Here is a 24,946-nt window from a genome sequence, read left to right as displayed (position 1 = left end):
ATGAATTATTTGTAATCTGTGAGTAAATTTATTACAATGGCACTATTGCTATATTTCTAAAATCATAATATGAAATCAAAACATATGACACTTTAAAATAATCAAAATACTGTCTTGAAATTAGCGTGAAATGTCCGGTTCACTTTAATCATGGTCAAATATCACAAAAATAAGCACACGGACCTATACATTTTATTTCACTAAATTATAGGCCATGTGTTCATTTACAACTGTGAGAAGTTTCATAAAAATCTACATTGTAGAAAAATTTCTATTCGCGAAAATGTTATGAAAGTAATGATATTCCCATAGACTCCAATTATGAAATATTGCGTGAGGTCCAAATTTTTCAAATCAGTCTAGCAAAAATTCAAGCACACGACCCTACCCTTTTTATTTGCTGAATTTTCTAGGTATATTCTGAAGTTTTGAAAAATCAGAGTTCAATCAAATTCTACATTGTAGAAAAAATTTCGATCCATACGTGCAGATCTACCTTAAGTTTTATGATCTTTTAACTGTTCCGAGTCACTGTGACCATCACCTTTGACCTACTGATCTAAAAATCAATAGGTGTCATCTGCTAGTCAACCTTCCTATTATTTCATGATCCTAGGCCCAAACGTTCTCAACTGTTCCGGGTCATTGTGACCTTGACCTTTGTCCTACTGACCTCAAAGTCAAACTTGACCTGTATTTGATGATGTTACACCTGTGTACCAAAAAGTATTTACATCTGTCAAGCCTTTCATTAGTTATTGTCCAGAAACCATGAAAACCAACGGACCGACACCTGGACGGACCAACCGACAGACGAACAAGCGCACTCCTATATACCCCCACCAAACTTCGTTTATGGGGGTATAACAACTCTGGGACAAGACTTTATGTCACAAACTAAGTCCATCAAGTCGTTTAAAGGTATTTCTATTTTCAGCTCAAGCGGCCCCTAACTGGGGTCAAGAGGAACCAACTGAACAAATTTGAGAGGATCTTGCCACGATGCTACATACCAAGTTTACTGTAATTCTGACCAGTAGTTTCAGTGGAGATGCTGATTTAAACTGTGGACAACAGGTGACAGAGGACAGACGCCTGACCATCCACATATACTACTGTAAAAGCATATATTTTCGCTGGGTCAAAATTTCGCGAATTTGAAATATTGAGTATCTTTGCGAGATTTAATATTCATGAAATTGTTAAAATGGTGTCTTACTTAAATCTGAATTATACTAATGGTAAATATTTACGCGAGGATTAATTTTCGCCAGATGTAGGGCCTCGCGAATATAGCGAAAATTAAAACCCTTGTGAAAATTTCTGTTTTTACAGTATTACCTCACGCTGAACCTATGGTGCTAAAAACAAAGGACATAACAAGTAATATGAAATCCATCGTTTTTAATCTATTTAATAACGAAAAAGATGCATCTCATGCTTGTAAAGACGTGACCTACGCACGAACCAATTATAAATACACATATAAATCTTTTATAGCATACTTTTATAATTTTGTAGCCTTTCTAAAGTTACAAGACCTTTTGCTTAAACATGTAAAGCTGTCCTTCCATTTTATAAATATCTTTGAATTCATATCACTGTTTGACAATAAGTTAATATGTTGCAGTAACTCTATCTGTCTGTTAAAATTAAAACAATTTTAAGACCATTTCATATTATAAGCTGAAAACTATGTCCAATGGAAAAACAATCCTAAGGAAAATACACACAGACTGTAAAGTGTATGAAAAATGCTGAGAATTTCAAAAAAGACTTATAATAATTCAATAATAACATAAATAAATAGAAAATTTTCACAGAAAGCACCTCCATGTTTCTTTATCATTTCTTCCCTGAAATTAACAAAAAGAAGGCATAAGAAATATGCATTTCATCAATATTTTGACTTTATGTGTAAATATTATTCTATTTAACTTAAATAAGGGACTCCTTAAAAAACTTCAGGTCATTTTAGATTTTTTAGGATTGCTATTTTCAAAAAAGATCAATTTTTGTTGAGCTTGTGGCCGTGAAATCACTGAAATTTAACCTCAGAGAACAACTTTAATTTCAAATGAAATCCACCAATTCAGTTCCAAATATACAGCTGTTTTACTGATATCCAAGAAATTTTATGAAAGAGATATTAAATGATTTATTAGTAGAAAGAGATAATAGAAGATTCTAGAAGCTTTCACATGCTGTATGAAAAACACCTACCAACTTTGAACCATTTAGGAACAGATTTATCTGAATTCTGTGCTGATGCTGATGACGATGATGACGATGATGGATTATAGTTGGCTGGTTTCTTCCCTTTAGCTGATGATGACTGTACTGATGATGATGATGATTCTTTTTGCTCATTCAATTCATTCAAGCTACAACAAATTGAGAATCAACATTATACCTTATTTGAGACGCACCATGAGAAAACCAACATAGTGCATTTGCAACAAGCATGGATCCAGACCAGCCTGCGCATCCGCGCAGTCTGTCAGGATCCATGCTCTCCGCTAACGGTTTCTCTAATTGCAATAGGCTTTGAAATCAAACAGTATGGATCCTGACCAGACAGCGTGGATGCACAGGCTGGTCTGGATCCATGCTGGTTGCAAATGCACAATGTTGATTTTCTCAAGGTACGGCTCATTTCAAAATTCCAGTACAAATATTTTTATTTTGTTTTGTTAGGTTTATAACCACACAACTAATCCAATATGAATTACAGCAACAAATCAAAACCCAATCCTTTTTTCACTTCATTAGGCTCAATGCTAAAGGAAGAACAAAGTTGAATCACTCAAAATGTGATAAAACCTTTCATGAAAGCTGTCAGCAACAAAGTCAAATATACATATTCTTTTCTATTTCATTTCAAAGTGATGAATGTTTATTTAAACAAGATTGGCCAAACTGCTCACTGAGGAGGACTTTAACAGTTTGACGATACTTCTGACCAAGTTTGGCGAACATCCATTAAGAAGTCAATAAAAGGTTTTCATTAATTGCTGAGACCATTCTAAAATGCAGAGGCGCCGAACCATTTGAACTTAGGAGAGGTCAATACAAAGGTGCTAAAGACCAAGTTTTGTATCAAGATCCATCAATAGATTAAAGGTTTTGGTATTTTTATCTCTGGCAGCTCCTTAAAGTGGTCAAGTGGAACCATTCAATAAAACATAGGTTCACGCAATGACAATATATATCAAGTTTAGTGAAAATCTATCTGTCCTATTTTCAGTTCTGGCAGACCCTAAAAGGGGTTATTATAGTAAGCAAAAGCAACTGAATAAATCTGAGAGAGGCTGCTACCGACCAAGTTTGGTGTAGATCCATCAAGAGGTTCACGAGATGAAACTGTTTAAATGTTTACTGCTTTCAGCTGTGGTAGTGCCAGAAAATAATCAAGCAGAACCATTTGATGAAAGTAAGAGAAGGTCCATGCAATAATATTATATACCAAGTTTGGTGAAGATCTATCTAATGGTTCATGATAATTCATTTAATTTAAAAGTTTTTTGTTTTTGGTTTTTCAACCAAGTGGCCCCTAAAAGATGATAAAGGACAATGGCTGATGGATGCTAGAACATCCACCTATGCTAATAGCCCATCCGGACTAAAGTTCAGGTGAGGAAATGATTTTAAACTAGAGCACCGCAATGCGGAGCAATATACACACGAAGGTATGACCTTTGACCATTAAGTGTGACCTTAACCTTGTAGTTAGCCATCCAGAATATGCACTCTGCACATCGTTACGATGTGGTGAACATTTGTGTCAAGTTTCTTTGAAATCCTTCAAGGGGTTCACGAGTTACAGAGTGATGACCTTTGACCTCTATGTGTGACCTTGACCTTGAAGCGAGACATCAAGAACATGCGCTCTGCATGTTGTCTCGATGTGGTGAACATTTGTGCCAAGTTTCTTTACAATCCTTCCAGCAGTTCAAGAGTTACAGAGCTGACATGAAACACACTCATACGACCTTTGACCCCTAAGTGTGACCTTTACCTTGAAGTGAGCCATTCAGAACATGTGCTCTGCATGTTGTCTCGATGTGGTGAACATTTGTGCCAAGTTTCTTTACAAACCTTCCAGCAGTTCACGAGTTACAGAGCAGATATGAAACACACTCATATGACCTTTGACCCCTAAGTGAGACCTTTACCTGGAAGCAAGCCATCCAGAACATGCCCTCTGCAGGTCGTCCCGATGTGGTGAACATTTGTGTCAAGTTTCTGTTATATCCTTCAAGGGGTTCAAGAGTTACAGAGCAGACATGAAATTGCTAATGGAAGGGAAACCAGGGGTATAACATAATACGTCCCTCCGGGCATATGAAAATATAACCAACTTACCACTCCGCTACCAAAATATCAGCTTGTAACTTTGGAGACAATTCTGATAGCACTGCTTCTGATAAATAATGATCTAAAATAAAGATAATATTATTATTACCAAATCTATATTAGATCTACTCTCTAATTATGAAATATCTAAATTTGTAACCAAGGGAGATAATAATAATATAAACTTTATTTTAATGAATATATTATACCAGATTCATATTGCTCTTTTCATGACAAACACGTTAGCTGCTTTAAATACAAAGGCAATAACAAATTGTACATTATCGTGTATTTCTTGTAACTTGTTTACTTTGAGTAAAAATTATAGTACCCCCCACCCCAAAATACACATATTTACAATTTGTGCTTTCATGATCAAAGCAATCGTACAACAATGTCCAAATGAAGATGTCTTAATTATGTAAGGTTCACACATACAGACTCAATCGGCAAACATTCTCAAATACTTGTACCTTTTTGCTGTTCACTTCCAAAGTAAACTACTGTTGCTGGAACAAGACGTGCCTGAAAGTAACAAAACGCACAGCTGTTAATCAACTGAAAACAAATGTAGCTTATACTCTTAACCTTTTGCCTGCTGGCGGCAAGCAATTTTGCCTTTGCGACCAAAGCAGATCAAGATCAGTCTGCACAGATGAATTTTCAGTGAACATCCCTTCAAATAATAACAAGTATGCCCACAGGAAGAATATCGAGCCCGCCAGCTGTCAAGTGTGACCTTGACCTTAGACCTACGGACCTGGTTCTTGCGCATGACACTCTGTCTCATAATGGTGAACATTCATGCCAAGTTACATCAAAATCCCACCATGCATGAAGAAGAAATGCTCCGGACAAACTTCAATTTCACCTTTGGCCTCCAACTGTTACCTTGACCTTTGAGATAGGAACATGGGTTTGCGCATGACATTCCTTCTCATCGAGGTAAACATTCATGCCAAATATAAACAAGATTGGTCCATGCATGTCAAAGTTATGGTCCGTACAAAACTAGACAAACGCACGCACATACACCAACCCGCCAAAAGTGACGGCTATGTCGACCTCACCACAAGCCGGCTCGACAATAAATGATCTTGTCCAAATTTAATGATGGACCAGTCCATTTTAGAAATATAGCAGGGTAAAGGTTAACAAGAGGGGCATGACGGCCCTATATCGCTTACAATAGTTTCACAACTCTTAACAGGTGTAACAAGAAATATCCTTAAAAATGATGGTCGGCGAATTGTAATAAGGAAAGAAGTTTATGAATTTTTCATTTAATATTCATCTTTCATCTAACATTTTTCAAATTGCAAAACTAAACACCACACTTTAACAATTTAAATGGTTCTCTTTTAATTTTTCGCAAAGGTTTCGTAGGGTTGCAATTTTGTTTCGTTTATCCTTAGACGAATAATTACAGCAGTAGTTTGATGAAGATTCATGAAGCGGTCCGTGAGAAGAGGTCATTAAACGTGTTTATATTTTTAGCTAAATTCGTCCCTATCCCCATTTGTAACAAAATAGCAGGAGACCTTACGATATTGTTACACATCAAGTTTGATAAAAATCCATTACATTTTAGTGGTTAATGCGAAGAAAGGCATATCTACTTTTAGCTATAGTGGTCCCTAATAAGGCCCAAGATCCTATACAAATAAATTTGGAAGAGGACCTTATAATGATGCTCCAGACTAAGTATGACAAAGATCCAACAAGCTGTTCATGAGACGCTGTATAAAGGCATTTCTAGTTTTAGCTCTAGCAGCCCCTAAAAGGGGTCAAATGTCCCAGCTGAACAAAGTTGGCTGCGGGCCTAATAAAGATGCTACAAATCAAGTTTGATTAGAATACATGTCAGAAAAAAATCAATTAAAGGATATTTTTATTTATTATTTTTATTTATTTCTAAAATAGGCCAACTGATCCCGCTTTAACAAATAGCATATTTGCTATTCGTGAATCTTTTGACAATGACGTCACACCTATAAAAAGTGAAGGTCAAGCAAAACATACAATTGTAATTATTTCAATATTTCTGTTTCATAAGCAAAGTTTGACCGTAGTCTTATCACATAGATAAACTGTATGCATCGTACCTTTATTTCGGTGTAATGAGATTCAGTCATTATATAGCATATATATAATAAAACAGATTTCAACTGAGTTCAATATTTGCATACCATACTAAAGAAAAATATTCATAAATAATAAATCAGTTAAATAATTTATAACAAATATATCAAAGCAAACAAGTACTCATTTTAATATGCAATCTGAATAAGTCACAAAAGCAAGAAACCTTTTCATATACAGATGACAATTGTAACAAGGAAAATCTTTTAAAAAGCACTACTCTTATCACACCCTTATTCATGTGATACGCAGACCGTATTCAGCTCTTTCTTTAATTTGATATATGTTGGTATTTGAACAGGATTTTATCATATTTATTAAACTTATTTATCATTTTGAGATATATCAATAGTCTTGCTAAGTATACTGAGCCAAAGTTAGCTTTAAAGCTGTGAACAGTGTCGTTTAGGATAAATGCTTTGTCTACATTTCACTCAGCGTAGCACAATCAACAGAGTGAAAGAAATTGACACTCCCGTCCAATCAGGCAGAGTGTTGCATAAATCTTCCATTTTGATAAATTATCTATAATGCGTTATCAAGTAGTTTGATTTGCAAACTGAAGTCACATGGCATAGGTAACGAAAACGAATTTAGACGGCGTCGCCGAAAAAAAGAAAATTTTGCCAAATTTCTTTTGAAACTGGTCTGCAGATTATAGAAGATATTAATAGTTCTACATAACGTCATATAGTGAAAACTGGATGATAGCTTTAACAGTTTTGATACAAGGTCACCAAATGAATAATTCTGTGGAATTATTTCAAAATCAGACCAGTGGTTTAGGAAAAAATGGTGTTTCAAGATTTTTCTATATTTAGCACTGACAGTAATGTTTTTTAAAAAATCAGAAAAATATGAACAATCTTGGTAGATACTCATCCGAGGAACTATTCTGTAAAATTATTTCAAAATTGGACCAACAGTTCATTAGGAAAATTAATGTTATTTGGGGAAGTTTCTATCTTTAGCTCTAGTGGCCAAGTTTTTTGAAGAATCACAGTAATATGAACTACCTTGGTATAAGGTCACAAAGCAACATTTGTGAGAAGTTATTTTCAAAACAGGAAGGTAGTTTCTGAAAAGATGATTTTCAAAGTTTCCACTAAATATAATACTATATATAATTAGGATGAGATGTCATTTAAAGACTTTTTAGTTTCAGTTCTGGCAGCCGCTGTTTGAACATCTCAGGAACAGGACCATCCAAGGAGCATACAGTGGTTTCAGAGGAGATGTTGTTTGAAACAGATACAGAACAGACACAAAATGGAAGGCTCAAACCTTTGACCTCGAGTTGTGACCTTGAGCCGACGTGGCTGACTCATGAGTTCTGCACATCGTCTTGATGAGGTGATCATTTGACCCATGTTTCATGAAAATCCTTCTAGGGGTTTAGGAGATACAGAGTGGACACAAAGAGTTATGGATGGACAGACAGAAGGATGGATGGACACCATTCCTATCACCCCCACCATTCCTGGCATGGGATTAAAAATGCTGATGCTGATTGACAGGTGATGTACACTGGATGGACACCGAGTGATCACAATACCTCACTTGTCACTGTGCTCTAACCAGCTAAACAGAAATGTAGTAAAACGCATCAAGAACAAAGTTCCATATCACTGGACTATCAGAATTTTTACTTGAATTAGCCATTTTACTTCATTGTTTACCTCAATCAGATCTTGAGTATCATCTTTAAGAACATTCTTGGGTGGTGCTGTGTCTGCAAGTATAAAATATATATATCAGGAGGAAGCATTTCTATGTCCAGTAATTTAACTATACATCTACAAAATTCAAACAGTATAATAAACTTTTTTATTATAATAATACTTCATTTTTAATAAAAACAAAAATTTACTCTAACCTGGCACATTAAAAAAAAAACTGGGACTAACTACCAACAAGAGTGCCAAGAGAATCTCAGCAAGTTTGGTGAAGATCGGATGAAAACTGTTGGACTCTATAGAGAGCGGACAAGGCTAAATTCACAGTTTTTCGAGAAATTCAAGGGCCATAATCCAAGAGTGCCTGGGGTGATTTGGCTGGTTATCGAACTTGGTTGAGATATTATGCCCACAAACATTCTCAGCAAGTTTGGTGAAGATCGGATGAAAACTGTTGGACTCTATAGAGAGCGGACAAGGCTAAATTCACAGTTTTTCGAGAAATTCAAGGGCCATAATCCAAGAGTGCCTGGGGTGATTTGACTGGTTATCGAACTTCGCTGAGATATTATGCCCACAAACATTGTCAGCAAGTTTGGTGAAGATCCGAAGAAAACTGTTTGACAGAGAGCGGACATGCTTTGGACGCCGCCAGCCCCCCACCGCCGCCGCCGTGTGTGTTCACATAATACGCCCCGCTCTTTCAGAGACGGGCGTATAAAAAACAAATTAACAAAATGAATCTCCTGGAAATAAGTTCAGGGCCATTTGATGCTGATCATGTCCCCAAATATCAAGTTTTATTTGAATTAGACACACAAAGGTCAAACAAGAGGGCCATGATGGCCCTGTATCACTCACCTGAGTACCATTGCTCAAAATGATATGATCAAGTTTTGACATAGAGCACATAGGCATACACATTTTAACAAGATTTGAACAAATCTTGTAGAGGTCCACTAGGCAATGCTACATGTCAAATATCTAATATCTAGGCCTTCTGGTTTATTTTTAGAAAATTTTGAAGATTTTTCTATCCACAATCAAGTAACCCCACGGGGCGGGGTCATGATTTGAATAAATTTAGTAGAAGTCTACTAGGCAATGCTACATGTCAAATATCTAAGATCTAGGACTTCTGGTTTATTTTTAGAATTTTTTTGAAGATTTTCCTATGTAAAATCAAGTGACCCCTGGGGCGGGGTCAATCTTGACCCCAGGGGTCATGATTTGAATAAATTTTGTAGAGGTCCACTACGCAATGCTACATGTCAAATATCTAAGCTCTAGGCCTTCTGGTTTATTTTAGAAAATTTTTGAAGATTTTCCTATGTAAAATCAAGTAACCCCTGGGGCGGGGGTCAATTTTTTCCTATGTAAAATCAAGTAACCCCTGGGGCGGGGGTCAATTTTGACCCCGGGGGTCATGATTTGAACAAATTCTGTAGAGGTCCACTAGGCAATGCTACATGTCAAATATCTATGCTCTAGGCCTTCTGGTTTATTTTTAGAAAATTTTTGAAGATTTTCCTATGTAAAATCAAGTGACCCCTGGGGAGGGGTCAATTTTGACCCCGGGGGTCATGAATTGAACAAATGTTGTAGAGGTCCACTAGGCAATGCTACATGTGAAATATCTAAGCTCTAGGCTTTCTGGTTTATTTTTAGAAAAATTTGAAGATTTTCCAATGTAAAATCAAGTGACCCCTGGGGTGGGGTCAATTTTGACCCCGGGGTCATGATTTGAACAACTTTAGTAGATGTCCACTAGGCAATGCTACACGTGAAATAACTAAGCTCTAGGGCTTCTGGTTTTTGAGAAGAAGATTTTTTAAGATTTTCCTATGTAAAATCAAGTGACCCCTGGGGCGGGGTCAATTTTGACTCCGGGGGTCATGATTTGAACAAATTTTGTAGATGTCCACTTGGCAATGCTACATGTGACATATCTAAGCTCTAGGCCTCCTGGTTTATTTTTAGAAAATTTTTGAAGATTTTCCTATGTAAAATCAAGTGACCCCTGGGGCTGGGTCATGATTTGAACAAACTTGGTAGAGGTCCACTAGGCAATGCTTCACACCAAATATCTAAGCTCTAGGGCTTCTGATTTTTGAGGAGAAGATTTTTTAAGATTTTCCTATGTAAAATCAAGTGACCCCTGGGGCTGGGTCATGATTTGAACAAACTTGGTAGAGGTCCACTAGGCAATGCTTCACACCAAATATCTAAGCTCTAGGGCTTCTGATTTTTGAGGAGAAGATTTTTTAAGATTTTCCTATGTAAAATCAAGTGACCCCTCGGGCGGGGTCAATTTTGACCCCGGGGTCATGATCTGAACACACTTGGTAGAGGTCCAATAGGCAATGCTTCACACCAAATATCTAAGCTCTAGGGCTTCTGGTTTTTGAGGAAAAGATTTTTAAAGTTTTTCCTTTCGGTTGCCATGGCAACCAGAGTTCTGCATGGAATTCAATTCTTTGAACAATAAGGATCATTGCTGTGAAGTTTGGTAAAATTCTGCCCAGTGGTTTTCAATAAGAAAATTTTTTACAAATTGTTGATGCACGACGCACGACGGACATCAAGCGGTCACAATAGCTCACCTTGTCACTTCGTGACAGGTGAGCTAAAAAGGGGGCATAACTCAAGAGAAATAATCAAATAAGAAAGTCCCAATTATACTTCCTGCTTGGATGAAAACTGTAGAAGGAATCAGTTACACAAGGTACAAAATTAATGTGCTTGCAATATTACAAAGTAAAAGTTATGAAAATATACACAGGTCCTGCTCATGCTGGTCAGTGATGTATACCAAGTTTCATTTGAACAGGATTAAAACTGAGGGAGGAGGCAAGTACACATGGAGGAACAGACAGACAGTTCATACACTATAAATTTTTTTTATGCCTTCTGGGTTTTCAACACAGGGGCATAAAAATGCATTCTAACGATAATTGTATCTATACAAAATATACATGTATGCCTGTTTCTCGTTGATTCAAGCTTGCTCATCGATTCGAGCCCTTGTGTTTCAGTATAATTCATGCTCATGTAGCATGTTCTTCCATCAGAAACCTGTGTCATTTACATTTTAAAATGCCTTGGAAAATATTAGTAATGAAACCACTGAAAAAATGAGTAAATACCTGTTTTAATATTTTGCGTCAAAAATTGCTTATTTCTAAAGGAAATTACATAGTGGGTAATATTGTGAGCCCAAGTTTCAAATTAAAAGCATCCTGAGCATATTTCAACTGTTTTAACGAGTGAACAAGAAGTCAATCTTGATAGAAATTTGCTTTATGGAAATAAAATATGCAAACATTAACACTTAATGACCTTCCAAACAATGGGCTCGAATCGATGAGAAAGTTTTAAAATGACGAGGAGTTTGACCTCCTTCAGTCTCGTGCAAAAATACATATAAAAGATGATAAAATTGTAATTCTTATTGCCCATTGTTAAATGCAAATATTTTTGTAACTAAAAGCAAAAATTATTTAATTGAAAATACAGTCGAATACCGTTACCTCGATATTCAAAGGACTGTAAAAAATGCATCGACGTATCCTAAGTTCGACGTAACGATATCGACTGTCTGGGACTTCCTTGTACTTGTGTTGGACGTCTTTATTGTCTTAATATCCAATGCTTTTTTTTTCAGAGAGTTTGAAAGGGAAAAGAAGTAATATAAAACGTAAATACTATATAAATTTTATTAACAAATAAAACAACTTACTTAAATACATACATACAACTTTTTAGTTTTTCAAAATATACATTTAAACACTAGCAATTTTATTCCTTCCCTAAACAAGTCTGAATGCAGCGGTAACGTTCCTAGCTGAGTAGTCATTTCTGTGTTTCAATAACGAAAATATGCCAGTTAAATACGCATATTGTTACTAAATCATAAACGGCAGATTTTTACTTCGTCAAACAGAAAATATTTCATCCAAATTAGTTGTAATATTTGAAAACAGCTTTCCTGCTTGCACGGTGTTTTATAACACTAATTATTGGGAATTAAATGCAAACTTCCTGACATTTAAATTGGATTAAAGATTAAATAACAAACAAAACAAACAGACAAACTAACATGAATATGATTAATACATCGCCGGACCGGACAACAATAGGTTGATTTTCACACCTTACAAATAACATGGATATTTTTTGACAAACTGTGATATCTGCGAAACCAGGTGTAAAAACAAGTACAGGTAAGTTGACGGGACTGAAAATCTCATCGAGCTAACAAAATATCGAGCTTTTCATATCGAGGTAATGATAAATAATTACATTAAGATAAATAGGGAAAAATCGGGACCGACTCAAATACATCAGGCTAACCGGAGTATCGAGCTAACCGATATCGAGGTAACGATATTCAACTGTATTTACAAAAATATGCACAACCCTTAAAGATCTAAGAGGCTCGAATCAAGGAGAAAGCAGCATACTACTAAATTACGTACAGATCCTGTCATAAAAATGTTTGTCACTAAGTCGGAAAGAATTTCCTCCTCAGTCAGCAAACCTGACTGGCTATTCTCTCAACTATTCTGGAAACAACTTGTAACTTACACAGATAAAAAGGCATACTCTTATCTTCAAGATGTTCCTTTACAAATTTCTTCACAGCAAAAACTGCAAAGACGAGGAAAAAAACACGAAAGTTAATACAAACATCATGTAGTTTACGTCACCTGCTGCTTTACTCACCAATGAAATCCTTTTACACATTTGAGTTTATATTTCTTTAACATAATTAAATATCAACCCTTCTGCTGAAATATGCTGATCTAAAAATCTAAACATATAAATGGTTAAAAACACCTGCATTTAAAACACTGAAGCAAAGAATATCTAAATTTAAAGCATTTTCCATATAAGTCATTATACAAACTGATCTGACTAAAGTCTTGTAAATAGTTCCCAGGTATGTGCGGCACATTTTTTCAATTATCTGTCTAAACACCTATCTCTTGGAATTATTATTTACAAAGTCTGGAGATATTTCAGCTTTTTAAAAACATTCAACAAGTAAAATGACAGTAAAACGTTGTTCACACAAACTCAACCAGACCAGCAAAATTTGTTCAAGTTATCAGTAGTTCAAGCCATTAAACAATTTACATTAAACAGGGACTTTGCTGAGACAAAACGATGATTTCAAGCAAAGGTCAATGTTCAAATTATCCGAGTATGAGCAAACAAAAGTTTGACTGTACGTATAAATCTGTTGCTCTGTATATCTTTCTTGCCAACTGTAAAAGTAACTTCCATTATATTTTCCCTGAAACAGACAGCTGAACCTGAGTGGCCAACTGGCCACCTGTATTAAGCAGCCATTTCCTTTGAATTTAAAGTCAGCTTACATCCAATATTGACATTTTTGTCTATCAACTTATCTTAAGCAATCACCTGCCTTGAGCAGCAAGAATGTGCAACTCCCCTGACTGTCTCCTTAATATAAGGTTATACTATATTTGTGTAAGATTTAATTTCTAAAATTTTGATAAAAGAAGTTGTATTTAAAGTAGTAATTTTATATTTACTTGTTTCTCTAGGTCTGAAAAGGCCTTGCAATGTAAGTTTATCATGGAACTGTACACGTATAACAACCCTGTCATATCTAGAGTACTCTGCTTCAAGCTTAGCTTTCCTCATTGTAGAGGTCATCAATGGCTGGTCTTCTATTTCTTGCCTGTAAAACACGAACAGTACCTGTTTTAATCTTTACCCTGCTAAATTTCTAAAATGGATTGGTCCATCATTCAATTTGGGCAGTACCCAAAGGGGAGCTCACTAAAAATTTACTGACTGAAAGCAAACAGTGCAGATCATGACACATGGGCGCATCCAATAGCTCAATTTATTCTTCGAATAGTCAAGCTAAAAATAGTCTGGCACCAAATGAATAACTTCAGTTAGTCCTTGTTCTCGAGCCATCCATATTCCAGAAATGGATGTTTGTGTTTACTACTTTAAAAGCAGATTTTTTAGCAAGGGTTTAAATTTCGATATAAATTATAAATCAAGGCCCTACATATCGCCAAAAATAATCTTCGCATAAATATTCACCATTAGTATAAGTCAAATTCAAGCAGGATTCCACTTTTACAATCTTGCAAATATTAAACCTCATGAACATGCTCCAAATTTCAAATTCACAAGATTTTGACCAAGCGAAAATATGTGCTTTTACAGTATCAGGCTTACACAGTTATTTAACTATTACTTACAATCTTTTCTGTTGGGCAGCTATCAAACTTCTCATATCACGATCTGTTAGTTCGAAAAACTCATCTGGCAAATCTGCAAACAGAATCACAAGTTATATGGCCAGTTGTAAAATATATATAGATCTCCCTTCAAAACTTTTCAGTATGAAAACCAGCAACTGCATAATTAAGTTGTTACATTTTTCATATTATTGTCTCTAGGGTGTTAACAAGCTTTTCCTTTGACTTGAGTGGCTGACCTAGTTCTTGACCCCAGATGACCCAGTTTCGAACTTGGCCTAGGAATCATCAAGATAAACATTCTGACCAAGTTTCATGAAGATAGGGTTATAAATGTGACCTCTACAGTGTTAACAAGCTTTTCCTTTGATTTGACCGAAAGACCTAGTTTTTGACCCCATATGATCCAGTTTTGAACTTGGCATAGGAAACATCAAGATAAACATTCTGACAAAGTTTCATGATGACAGGGTCATAAATGTGGCCTCCAGGGTGTTAACAAGCTTTTCCTTTGATTTGACATGGTGACCCAGTTTTTGACCCCACATGATTCAGTTTCTAATTTTGCCTAGAGATCATTGAGATAAACATTCTGTGCAAGTTTGTATCATATCAAAGCATAAATGAAACCTCTATATGGCTGAAAGGGCCAAAATAGAAAATTTTGCCCCTTAAAGGGGCAGTAACTCTAGAACCCATGATCAAAGCTAAATGGTTTTTGAAAGGAATGGAGATCTTATTGTGACTTAGGTTGTGTATAAGTGTGGTTAAAATCAAATGTAAAATGTCACTTCTATCATGCTCACAAGGTAAAAATTAACAAATTTTGACACCTTTACCGGTCAATCAGGGATAAACATTCTGTGCAAGTTTGTATCACATCAAAGCATAAATGAAACCTCTATATGGCTGAAAGGGCCAAAATAGAAAATTTTGTCCCTTTAAGGGGCAGTGACTCTAGAACCATGATGGAATCCATCCGGTTTTCGAAAGGATCCGAGATCTAATTGTGACTTAAGTGTGGTTAAAATCGAATGTAAAATGTCACTTCTATCATGTTCACAAGGTAAAAACTAGAAGATGCTTTTGTAGAAAAGCGCATGTGTCCCCAAATGCATAGTCGTATAGGCAAGAAGTCAATAGGGGACAGGAGCGAAAGTCAAAGAGACACTAATGGTTGACTGCAACAGGGATCATCTACTTGGCATGTCCATTCATCCCACTAAATTTCAACATTCTGGGCCTAGTGGTTCTAAGTTATGAACTGGAAATGGTTTTCCATGTTCAGGCCCCTGTGACCTTGACCTTTGATCGAGTGACCCCAAAATCAGTAGGGATCATCTACTCCGCATGTCCAATCATCCTATTAAGTTTCAACATTCTGGGTCATGTGGTTCTCACAACTTCTCGAGTTATTGATTGGAAAGAGTTTTCTATGTTCAGCCTCCTGTGACCTTAACCTTTGATGGAGTGACCCCAAAAACAATAGGGGTCATCTACTCTGTAAGTCCTATTATCTTCTTTGAAGTTTGAAGGTTCTAGGTCAAATGGTTCTCAAGTTATTGACCGGAAATGGATTTCCATATCTACTGTTGTTAAAGATATTTTGCAAGTTTGTATCAAATCAAACCATAAATGAAGTATCTATATGGCTGCAAAAGCCAAAATAGCAAATTTTGGCCCTTTAAGGGGCATAACCCTGGAACCAATTAAGGGATCTGGCCAGTTTTCGAAAGGAACCGAGACATTATGTCAATACAAGTTGTGTGCAAGTTTGATTCAAATCCATTTATAATGTGGTCTCTATCATGTTCATAAGCCAAAATAGCAAATTTTGGCCCTTTAAGAGGACATATCTCTAGAACCCATGATAGGATCTGGCCAGTTTTCGAAAGGAACCAAGATATTATGCCAATACAAGTTGTGTGCAAGTTTGATTAAAATTGATTGCAAAAGCTGTAACTTTCCAATATTGTTTTCCATTTTAGTTCAAGTACACTTAAGAAAAAAGTTCAAAATGATAAAAAATACAGAGAAAAAATACTTTAAAATTTCGTAACTAAATTTATCAGTATATCACTGAATGTTTTTCATGAGATTTTTGTTGTTTTTGACATCACAAATTTGATGCTAGAAGAAATGTAACAGCACTTTTTGCTGTCTGTATCTTTCTTGTCACAAGTAACAGACCCTTAAACTATGATAGAAATGAAATGCAGAACAGTGTTGTTTTTTTTTTGTACTATTCCCATCTAATTTCTATGTTGAGGTGGGGCCAATAAAGAAATTAAATGTATATTATCACTCACTTACTTCTTTCAATATTCACAATAATAATGCATCATCTTATTGCTAAAGTATCAAAATCATTCAAATGTACTTTTCGTTCAGTCACTACAAATCTACTATGATCATATTGTATATAGATATCAAAAATAGTTTTTGACTGTACATGTTCTGACTGGCCTGATACAAATTAACCTGTACCTTGCTAAATTTCTAAAATGGGATGGTCCATCATTCGAAGAGGTGTTCATGGAAAGCTTTTTAGCTGAATAGCCACCAGTGCAAACCACGATCTTGGTCTGCACTGGTCGCAAAGGCAGAAACATTTGCCACCGGCAGGCTAATGGTTAAAAGATTAAAGTTCATTTGAATTATTGTTTATTTTTCTTAAACCCATACCATCATCTTGTCCACTTGGTTCTTTCACTGAAACAGATTCTTCAACATTGAACACTTTGGTCTTTCTGTCACATGGCTACAAAAGATAATGAACACTGTAGTATAATGCTGTAAAAAATAGAATTCCAAACAGTCATAATATATGCCCAAGACAGAAAATTACTTTTTGATTTTTCAAAATTCAAGGGCCAGTAACTCAAGAGTGACAAAGACTATTCATTTAGTAACTGAACATGGCCGAGGTAATACGTCCATAAGTATTCTGACTAAGTTTGGTAAACATTAGATATGAACTGCTTATAATAATTATAATAAATTATTAAGCAGAAACTGTACATATTGTAATTTTAAGAAATTAAACGGTCATAACTAAAATGTGACTGGGACAATCTGGCTGGTTACACATTTATGACAGAAATATGTTGCCTATAAAATTGTGACCAAGTTTAGTGAACATTGGATGCAATCTACTCAGAGTCAGACAGTGGACAATGTGAATTTTCCCAAGTTTTAGGAATTCCAGAGTCATATCTACAGAACCATTGGATCAATCAAGACTGTTATCGAACTTTGTTGACATATTATGTCCATAAACATTGTGACCCAGTTTGGTGATTACTGGATAAGAACTGCTCAAGTTAGAGAGCGGACACTGTCAATCATAATTTCGAGTAATTCAAAGAACATTCCTCCAGGGAGACTTGGAGAATCCAGCTGGTTATCAAACATAGCCAAGATATTATGGCCATAAAAGTTGCAACCAAGTTTGGTGAATATTGGTAAGAACTGCTCAAGAAACAGAGTGGACAACTTTAGTGGACTCCATCTGCCCACAGCCCGCTGTCACAGGTGATCCGGTATGTCCTATTTCAGGAGAGTATAATGATTCAAAGTATCTGCTGTGACACAGTTTAATGTCTCATGGAAATAAATTTTGGTAGTTTTGGCCAAACAGATACATCTTGGGTATTTGAATTAACAGATTTCAATTTTTAACAAGAGCTGTCCATAAGACAGCACACTCGACTTTTCTCAGTGTTTGACTCTGAATTTGAGCTTTGCCAGTAAAAACTTTATAAAACTTTAACCAAAACATTATAAGAGTTAAAAAGGAGCATAACTTTGTCAAAATTCAAACAGAGTTATGGGGATTGTTTCATCCGGTGTAGACTTTGATAGTAAAAAACTACTTTAAGTTTCAAGCCAAAACCTTTGATAGTAACAGAGATATCTGACTTTATCAAAAACTTTAACCAAACAATTCTAAGTTAAAAAGGGGCATAACTTGTGTCAAAATTCAAATCAGAGTTATGGGGATTGTTTCTCCTGGTGTAGACTTTGATAGTAAATAACCATTTTAAGTTTCAAGTCAATAGCTTTGATAGTAACAGAGATATTTAACTTTATCAAAAACTTTAACCTACAGGGACGCCAATGGCGATGCTTGGGCAAGTGCAACAGCTCTATTTTTTCTTCGAAAAGTCAAGCTAAAAAGGATTTTCTTTGTCCATTGGGATTTAATTTAATGGATGGACACATCTCATAATGCACGGAAAATTAATTCACCATGAATATTAATGACGGTACAGTCCATGATTACTGAATAACATAAATACAAAAATCTAAATTACATATTACACATGTATGTTTTGCTATATATTTCTAATTTAAGGACATTTAGAAGGAATACTGTACCAGTATGTCTGTAAATCAAACATTAATCTGACCAGAATTACTAACCTGGAATTCTTCTTTTCTGACACAACTGAAAGAGCAAATAGTTAAATATACTGACCGGTAGAAACACCTTAGCTAAAACTACTTTATCAAAGTGAAATGTCCATTTCTGGATATGAACAGGCTTCTTGCACTTACAATTAAATAACATTTAAAAACTGTCAACGAAAGTGGTTTTTAAACATCTGATCTTGAACTATGACCTTGAATTTTGACAATGAGCACTGATCCGACTTGCTGTTAAAAGAAACCAAGATCATTCATCTATCTATCTGACCCAGTTTGATGAACATCCAAAACCAAAAGGTGCTAACATAAACACAAGCTAAATGTGGTCAGATTGATGACAGACAAATGGACAAACAGTATACTAAAGTTCATTCAATTTTTGTTATCAATCAACTTACCTCATTTCATTATTATAAAGATTCTGACCCTTTGTTGCTTCTGGAAACTGCAAATATAAGGGACACTGCTTTACAACTAGTACAACTGGCATTGTTTTAAAATTATGATGATCATAATTAGGATGGTGATGAAAATGATGATGGTGATGACAATCATGGCAGTGATACTGGCCATGTTAGACATTAGTGACATAAGTACCTGTATCCACAGCTAATAGAAAACCTCAGTTTGATAGCTTTTACAGCCTACATTAAATCTTTGAAATACTACAAAAGTCAAAGTGTTAATTCTTTAGAAGCACATCAGTCACAAGAAAGTTGTACCTTGAAATCAGCAAAAGGTGCCGCTTGCTGTCTTGGCTTCTTGGGCTTCTTTTGAGCTGCTGCCCCTGGTGGTAATTGCTGGTTTACATTGAACCCTTGAGCCCCCATGTTGGCAAGGAATGATTGGGCTAATCTCCTGGCAACCTGATGAAAGTAACCAAAGTAAATCAAGTGAATGAAGTATTGCCATGCAATACAAAGTCCCCTACTGGAAGACACCTAATTTTCTCTACTGCAGTATAACACAATGAACTGATATCTGTCAATGATGTATAAACAATATTGTACTATATATACAATATGTTATAACAACACACTTGGATTAAAATGTGCATATATAAAAACCCAAAGTTGTTTTCATATTGAACTGTTTTGGCTGATTATAAAAATGTTATCATATAGGCTATTTATAGTAACAACAAAGGGAAATTTAAACTTAAAAAAAAAAAAAAAAAAAAAAAAATCTATATAATATAAGTCCACAAAAAACTCTTTACCAGGTAGAGATAGGTCAAAATACACCTAAAAATTGGATGTAACATGCATGTTGTACCACAGAAAAGTGGTCTCGATTTTTCTCTACTGCCAGTAATAAAAAAGTTACAATAAAATCTATTTATAGTAAAAACAAAGGGATGTAATTCTAAAAACAAGGGTGCCTCATGGTGGTGAACATTTGGTCCAAGTTACATCAAAATCCCTCCATGCATGAAGAAGAAATGCTCCGTACAAACTCATTCTTGAATCTGACCTTTGACCTCAAAATATGACCATGACCTTAGACCTAGGGACCTGGTTCTTGCGCATGACAATCCGTCTTATGTTGGTGAACCTTTGTGCCAAGTTACATCACAATTCCTCCATACATGAAGAAGAAATGCTCCAGCCAAAGTCATTCTTGTGTCTGACCTTTGGTCTCTAAGTGTGACCTTGACATTAGACCTTGGGCCTTGGTTTTGCGCAAGACATGTTGTCTCATCCGGGGGAATATTTGTGTCAATTGATATCTAAATCCTGTTTTGCATGACAAAGTTATAGACCGGACAGGAAAAAAATCCTCTTGACCTTTGATCTCAAAGTGTGACCTTGACCTTTAAGCTAGGGTTCTGGGTGTTGCGCAAGACATGTTGTCTCATCATGGGGAACATTTATGCCAAGTAATATTGTAATCCCTTGATGGATGACAGAGTTCTGGATCGGACAGGAAAAAAACCTTATTGACCTTTGAGCTCCAATTGTGACCTTGACCTTTGAGCTAAGGGTCTGGGCTTTGCACATGACATGTTGTCTCATCATGGGGAACATTTGTGCCAAGTAATATTAAAACACCTTCATGGATAGCAGAGTTATGGACGGGACAGGAAAAAACTCTGTTGACCTTTGACCCCCAATTGTGACCTTGACCTTTGAGCTAGGGGTCCGGGATTTGCACATGACATGTTGTCTCATCATGGGGAACATTTGTGCCAGGTGATATTAAAATCCCTTTATAAATGTCAGAGTTATGGACCGGACACGAAACAGACCCTGTTCATGCTATGTTAACATTTGACTGCTAAGTGTGACCCTGACCTTTGAGCTAGGGGTCAAGGTTTTGTGCATGACACGTCGTCTCCTCATGGGGAACATTTGTGCCAAGTAATATTAAAATCCCTTTATGGATGGGAGAGTTATGGAACAAACAGGAAAAAAGCCCTGTTGACCTTTGACCTCCAATTCTGACCTTGACCTTTGAGTAAGGGGTCCGGAATTTGCGCATGACATGTCATCTCATCATGGGGAACATTTGTGCCAAGTAATACTAAAATCCCTTCAAGGATGGGAGAGTTATGGACCAGACAAGAAAAAAGCCCTGTTGACCTTTGACCTCCAAATGTGACCTTGACCTTTCAGCTAGGGGTCCGGGTTTTGTACATGACATGTCGTCTCATCATGGGCAACATTTCTGCCAAGTAATATTAAAATCCCTTCATGGATGACAGAGTTATTGACCGGACACGAAATTGCGAACGGATGGATGGACAGACGGACAGCAAAGCGCATTCCTATAGTCCCTGAAACTGGTTTTCAACCAGTAGGGGACTAATAAGATAAAAGAAGAGCTGTCACTATTGGTGACAAATGCCCCAGAAGTAGGCCCAAGAATGCCACAGTTGTATTCGGAAAAAAATCACATATCATTTTGCGACCTTGACCTAAGAGGCCTCGGTCATAAGTGTGACACAGCTTCTCAATATGGTTAACATTTGTGTCAAATTATTTTCAAATCCCTTGATAAATGGCGGACCAGACAAGAAACACCTTTGATTTCTAAGTGCCCTGTTGACCTTTAACCTCCAATTGTGACCTTGACCTTGATGCTAGGGCTCTGGGTCTTGCTCATGACAGTCATCTCATTCTGGTGAACATTTATGCCAAGTAATTTCAAAATGCCTTAATGAATGGCAGAGTTATGGACTGGACACGAAACATACCCTGTTAACCTTTGACTTGTAAGTGTGACCTTGACCTTGGAGCTAGGGCACTGGGTCTTGTACATGACATGTCGTCTCATTATGGTGAACATTTATGCCAAGTTCTTTCAAAATCCCTTCATGGATGGCAGAGTTATGGACTGGACACAAAACAGACCATGTTAACCTTTGACCTCTAAGTGTGACCTTGTCCTTAGAGCTAGGGGTCTGGGTCTTGCGCAAGACACTTCGCCTCATTATGGTGAACAATCATGCCAAGTTATTTCAAAATCACTTTATGGATGGAACAGTTACAGCCCGGACAAGAATACCGGACGAACGCATGGACAGTGCGATTTTAATATGCCTTTGGAGGCATAATAACTAGAGCTGCTTTTGAGAAAAGCGCACGTCTCCCACAACCGCCTAATCATCTGAAAAGTTATGTATCTGAGTCAACCATGCACCAATACATGTATGACTGGCATCTGTGTACAGAGTGATTTTTGGTAATCCAAGGGCCATAATTCTGAAGTGCCTAGTCCGGTTTGGCTAGTTATTGAACTTGGTTTAGGACTTATTAGCAAACACCTTTTGTTCAAGTTTAGTGAAGATCGGATGAGAAATGTTCGACTTAGAGTGCGGACAAGTGTGTACAGAGCGATTTTTTTGGTTATTCAAGGGTCATTATTCTGAAGCGCCTTCGGGCAATTGGATCATTATCAAACTTGACCAAGGACTTATTGGTAAACACATTTTGTTCAAGTTTAGTGTGAAGATCGGATGAGAAATGTTCGACTTACAGTGCGAACAAGTGTATACAGAGCAATTTTGAGTAATTCAAGGGCCATTATTCTGAAGTGCCTGAGGCAATTTGGATCATTATCAAACTTGACCAAGGACTTATTGGTAAACACATTTTGTTAAAGTTTGGTGAAGATCAGATAAGAACTGTTCAACTTATAGTGAGGACAAGAGTGCCAGAATGTCACAATATATGCCCGTCACAGCAAATTTCTTTACACTAGCACCTGCAAATGGAATTTTAATTTTGTGGTTGTTTAGTAATTATTGTAATTCTTTTGTTTTTCTAAGTCCACAAAAAAAACCCTACCAGGTAGAGGTACCTTAAAATACACCTAAAATTTGAAAGTAACATCTATGTTGTACCACAGAAAAGTGGTCTTGGTTTTCCCTACGGTCAATTATAAAAATGTTACAATATAAGTTATTTATAGTAACAACTAAGGGAAGTTAACCTCAAAAAAAAAAAATCTTAGTCCACACAAATATCCTTACTAGATAGAGATAGGTCAAAATACACCTCAAAATTAGATGTAACATGCATCTTGTACTACAGAAAAGTGGTCTCGATTTTTCCCTATGACTAGTAATGAAAAAGTTACAATATAAGCTATTTATAATAATAACAACGGGAAGTAATTCTAAAGAGACCTGCGCATGACACTCCGTCTCATGATGGTGAACAATAATTGTGCCAAGTTTCATCAAAATCACTCCATGCATGAAGAAGATATGCTCCGGACAAAGTCTGTGGACGCTGCCCGCCCGCCCATCCACCCGTAACGGGCATATAAAAAAGCCAATCTTCAGTAATTCAAGGGCCATAATTCTGAAGTGCCTGAGGCGATTTGGCTTGTTATCGAACTTGGCTGAGGACTTATTGGTAAACACATTTTGTTAAAGTTTGGTGTAGATTGGATGAGAACTGTTCAACTTAGAGTGCAGACAAGATTTGTGACAGACAGACACACGGACACACAGACAGCAGTAAATCAATATATCTCCCACACCACTATGTGGTTGGAGACATAATAACCATACTCCTCACTATAAGATGTAAGGTACATTCCATCCTGTTAGCTTGTAGGTAAACAATCAAGAAATGAACTATTTTTTCCGAGTTCTTGCAAAATAACGACAGAATAGGATTGGCAAATCTATGAATCGTGCTAGCAGTTAATGTTAAATGTACCAATCCCATTCTGTTGTTCATTCTGCATGAACTCTGAAAAAGATTTATTCATTTCTTATATTTACATATATTTATATTTCCTTTTCATTTGTAAACAGGGTTATGTTATAAATTGCACACATTTTCGTGCATTTAACATTAAAATCAGCTTCCAGGCCATTCTGTTCACCAGACAGAACAAGTTCAACTGTGACGTTATCTATGGAATGTTCTCCCTGATTATATGCGGACATCGACAAAACAGTGCTTGTTATCACTTTGCAGCATTGTCCTAATCTTGGCGCCTTTCCTTTTGCTGTTCATACAAAATGTACGTCATAATTTTCAATCAAAAAGAATATGGTGAAGGTAAATATTAGGTCTGCTTCTCCTCTAATTAACCCCATTAATATTGAAAAAAAAAAAAAAAATTCAACATTTTTTTCTTCGATCTTTTCATAGCCTGGTTAATTTGTTTAAGCACTCCTCGGCCTATGATTCAGGTGGGCATGTTGTCTGTTACTTGCCAATGACATACAGATGGCCAGACTCACAGGAAAGTGCAAGTTCTATCTAACTGTATAAAGAGATATACAAAACGCTGTCAAAGAAAACTTGTACGAGTATGGTAAAACACAAGGAGCATAAGAAAATATATGTGAACCTGTTGTTGTTCTGGTGGTAAATCATTGAAGTCATCAGGGGTGTAAACCTCTATACCAGGTATACCTCTCAACCTATCTACAGCTGACTGACCTGACCCGGCTGGATCCGACTGTCTTTGAGCTGAAGTAATACAAATTTAAAGTGTTCATTTTGACACTTATTTTTGGTTAGGTTCATAAAATTTGTAAACACTGCATAAAACAGAACAATTTAGTTCCGTCACATTAAACTAAATACTCTACATAAACTAAACTAACACAATCAATTATGACAAAGT

The 24,946-nt window shown here is 36.2% G+C and overlaps 1 protein-coding gene across 1 annotated transcript in view; it reads right to left on the bottom strand.

The window, feature by feature from the left end:
• Positions 1 to 1,387: 1,387 nt before the first annotated feature.
• The window catches only part of LOC123562465 (tether containing UBX domain for GLUT4-like), a 35,789-nt gene continuing 12,230 nt past the window's right edge, over positions 1,388 to 24,946 (bottom strand). Inside the window, exons 6-18 of the mRNA XM_053537589.1 lie at positions 24,668 to 24,789; positions 19,576 to 19,719; positions 19,252 to 19,298; positions 18,848 to 18,872; positions 17,108 to 17,183; positions 14,423 to 14,495; positions 13,736 to 13,884; positions 12,762 to 12,824; positions 8,178 to 8,230; positions 4,830 to 4,881; positions 4,366 to 4,438; positions 2,224 to 2,384; positions 1,388 to 1,856 (exon numbers count right to left, since the gene is read on the bottom strand). Coding sequence (XP_053393564.1) covers positions 1,846 to 1,856; positions 2,224 to 2,384; positions 4,366 to 4,438; positions 4,830 to 4,881; positions 8,178 to 8,230; positions 12,762 to 12,824; positions 13,736 to 13,884; positions 14,423 to 14,495; positions 17,108 to 17,183; positions 18,848 to 18,872; positions 19,252 to 19,298; positions 19,576 to 19,719; positions 24,668 to 24,789 — 1,049 coding nt within the window. The 3' untranslated portion in view covers positions 1,388 to 1,845. The remainder of the gene's footprint in view (positions 1,857 to 2,223; positions 2,385 to 4,365; positions 4,439 to 4,829; positions 4,882 to 8,177; positions 8,231 to 12,761; positions 12,825 to 13,735; positions 13,885 to 14,422; positions 14,496 to 17,107; positions 17,184 to 18,847; positions 18,873 to 19,251; positions 19,299 to 19,575; positions 19,720 to 24,667; positions 24,790 to 24,946) is intronic.

This window comes from Mercenaria mercenaria, chromosome 2 (genome assembly GCF_021730395.1).
Source record: "Mercenaria mercenaria strain notata chromosome 2, MADL_Memer_1, whole genome shotgun sequence".
Classification (NCBI taxonomy): Eukaryota; Metazoa; Mollusca; class Bivalvia; order Venerida; family Veneridae; genus Mercenaria; species Mercenaria mercenaria.
Note: the sequence above shows the minus strand (reverse complement) of the source record. Positions and strands in the feature narration are given on the sequence as shown.